This window comes from Orycteropus afer, unplaced genomic scaffold, assembly GCF_000298275.1.
Source record: "Orycteropus afer afer isolate SDZICR_OR568_19922 unplaced genomic scaffold, OryAfe1.0 scaffold00524, whole genome shotgun sequence".
Classification (NCBI taxonomy): domain Eukaryota; kingdom Metazoa; phylum Chordata; class Mammalia; order Tubulidentata; family Orycteropodidae; genus Orycteropus; species Orycteropus afer.
Window position 1 is genome coordinate 360212 of NW_006922111.1, and position 2958 is coordinate 363169.

Here is a 2958-nt window from a genome sequence, read left to right on the forward strand (position 1 = left end):
ACTCGACGGCAAACAACAACAACAACAAGAAGACTGGGGAAGTTACTGGGAGGAGGAGGAGGAGTTAATGTCTGAAATGATGGAGTGGCATGGCAGTTTGGACATTTGGGACATCTTTGACCCCCGCCTCATGGGGACCGGCCTCGTGCTGATCTTCCTGAGAGAAATTGTTCAAGCAATGACCCAAAGTATAAAGTAAATATTCAATAGCCACTACTTATTTAAACAACTGAATAAATAAGTAAATGCAGAGGAGACAAATCTGTTGCAGAATTCCAAACAACTTAGACATATACTCTGCTCCCAAGGTGGAGCCTAACTCCCCATCCCTAAAGTGTGGGAAGAGCATAGGCATTTGCTTCCAAAGATGACAGTGTGGAAAGGTGGGAAAGAAAAGTCCCTTCATAGTGGAGAGACCTGACAAACACTCCCTCAGCCAGATGGAGAAAAGTCAGCATCAACAATATTAAGTCGCTAATACCACGATGTCTAACACATATGCTCTGTTGACACCCTTGATGTAATGTGACACGAATGGCACTTTACCTCTGTGGACCTTCTCCTCAAAGCCTATAAACCTGGTTTACTCATGAGGAAAACACAAGATAAATCCCAACTGAAGGACACTCTAAAAAATATCTGACCAGTACTCCTCAAAGCTGTCAGTGTTATAAAACAAGGAAAGCCTGAGGAACTGTCAGTCAAGAGGAGTCTAAGGAGACATGACAGCTGAATGTAATATGGTATCCTGGATCACAAAAAAGAAATAAGTAAAAAACTAAGAAAATCGGAATGAAGTATGGACTTTCGTGAGTAACAACATTTCAACAGGGGATATTACAGCAGGGGAAATGACGTGGGATATATGGGAATTGCCTCTACTATCTCTGCAATTTTCCTGTAAATGTCAAAGTATTCTAAAATAGAAAGCTTATGTTAAAAATCAACTCTTAAAGTGTCACTTGTATCTTTAATTTTTCTATCAGATAATCTACATAAAATCCAAGTGTTAATATTTATTTAAAAAAACTCACTTTAACTCCTTTTCTGTTTGTTGCATTTGTCTAGTTAGTGCTCCATGTTCCTTTTTCTTGGCTTTAACTGTATTTTCCTGATGAGAAAGTGACTCTTTTGTGATACCCAACTCCCTATTCACATGCTCTAACTCAGTGTTCAAAAAATGAATTTTTTTCTCATTATAATACAGTTGGAAAAGCTGCAGTTGTATCTTGTTTATTTTCAGTTCTTCGAGGAGACTTTGGTAACGTTCTGCCTGTAAAACAGTACAATTCAACAGTAGTTAATAGGAAGAATATTTAGGCTGACCTGTCATAAAATCAACTATTATTTCAACAAATAGCATCTCATGAATTTTTATTTATTAAGAAATAGTATTGTTCCCAAGAACAATATGGGGAGAAAAAAAGCCCTAAAAAGAAACAAAGAGACGTTCAGGGAACCAAGAATGACAACTGACTTTTCACCAAAAACAGCAGAAGCCACAAAACAAAGATACAGCATCAGTGAAATGCTAAAAGTAAAGGAAACAAAAGTCTTTCAGACCAGTGTCCGTACCTAGCAAAAATATTCTTCAATAATTAAGGGTAATCAAATTGACAACCCAACCCCAAAAGCAAACCTTTGCCATCGAGTGGATTCTGACTCACAGTGACTCTTTAGGACAGAGTAGAATTTCTCCTAAGGGCTCCAATGCTATAAATCTTTATGAAGGCAGACTGCCACATCGTTCTCCTTTAGAGAATCTGGTGGGTTTGAACCATCAACCTTTCAGTTAGCAACAAAGCACTTTAACCATGTACTACCAGTCCTCCCAAACTGACTGACAACAACTTGTCACAGGAACCTTAGGGGGCAGTACATTTATGTTAATGGGGGAAGGACAATTTGAAAGAGGAAGGTGAGAATGACCACACAACTCAAAGAACGTCATCAGTGTCACTAAGTGGTCATGTAGAAACTGCTGAATTGGTGTATGTTTTGCTCTGTATATTCTCAACAACAAAATTTAAAAAAAAAAAAAAACATTAAGGATAATGTCCATCAACAGACGAATGGAATAAAACAATCTGATTTGTACATACAATGGAGTATTACACAGCCATAAAGAGCAATGAAGCTCTTATGTATCCCACAACATGGATGAACCCTGAGAACATTTTTTGGAACATCATGCTGAATGAAATAAGTTAATCGCAGGACAAATACTGTATTATCTCACTTATATGAAATAAGAAAATTACAGAAGCCAAAAATTAATAGTGGGTAGCAAGAAATGTGGAGATGGGGGTGAGACATGCCCTGAAGTGTGCCAGGCCAGTAGTTGGTCTATGCAATATGTTCCCAACATCAGAAGTGGACACTGGAGCCCAGGACATTCCCTTGGGAGCTGGTCAGCATGGACGTTCTCACCCCTCAGCACACTTCCTACAGAGTAGTACATGCATCATATGTCCCCTTTATTATGCCATTCTCAAAGGACATGGGCTTGAGGGCTGCACGCCTGGAACAGCCCCAGTAGTGAGCAAACCTGTGTTAAGTCACCGTTTCTGCAGCCTAACATGTAGAGCAGACCTGAGGCCTCCTGTTCTACAGAGTTCAGAAGTCCAAAGAGCCTGAAGAAACTTCTGTTCCAGTGACAAAACCCCTTCACCCATTCCCCAGAGACCAATGGGTATGGCATGAGACCACTGTATCCCACAATGATGAAGGTGGACGCAGTACAGAGGCATGGCATGACAGCGCTGTATCACACGGTGATGGAGCTGGACGCGGCACAGTGGGTATGGCGTGAGACCATTGAACCACACAGCAGTGGAGCTGGACGCGGCACAGTGGGTATGGCGTGAGACCATTGAACCACACAGCAATGGAGCTGGACGCTGCACAGTGGGTATGGTGTGAGACCATTGAACCACACAGCAATGGAGCTGGACGCGG

At 41.1% G+C, this 2958-nt stretch overlaps 1 protein-coding gene across 1 annotated transcript in view; it reads right to left on the reverse strand.

The window, feature by feature from the left end:
- Positions 1-2958, reverse strand: part of SMC1B (structural maintenance of chromosomes 1B) — a 112798-nt gene that overhangs the window by 99149 nt on the left and 10691 nt on the right. The window contains exon 5 of the mRNA XM_007955642.1: positions 1035-1273. Within this exon, the coding sequence (XP_007953833.1) occupies positions 1035-1273 (239 nt within the window). The remainder of the gene's footprint in view (positions 1-1034; positions 1274-2958) is intronic.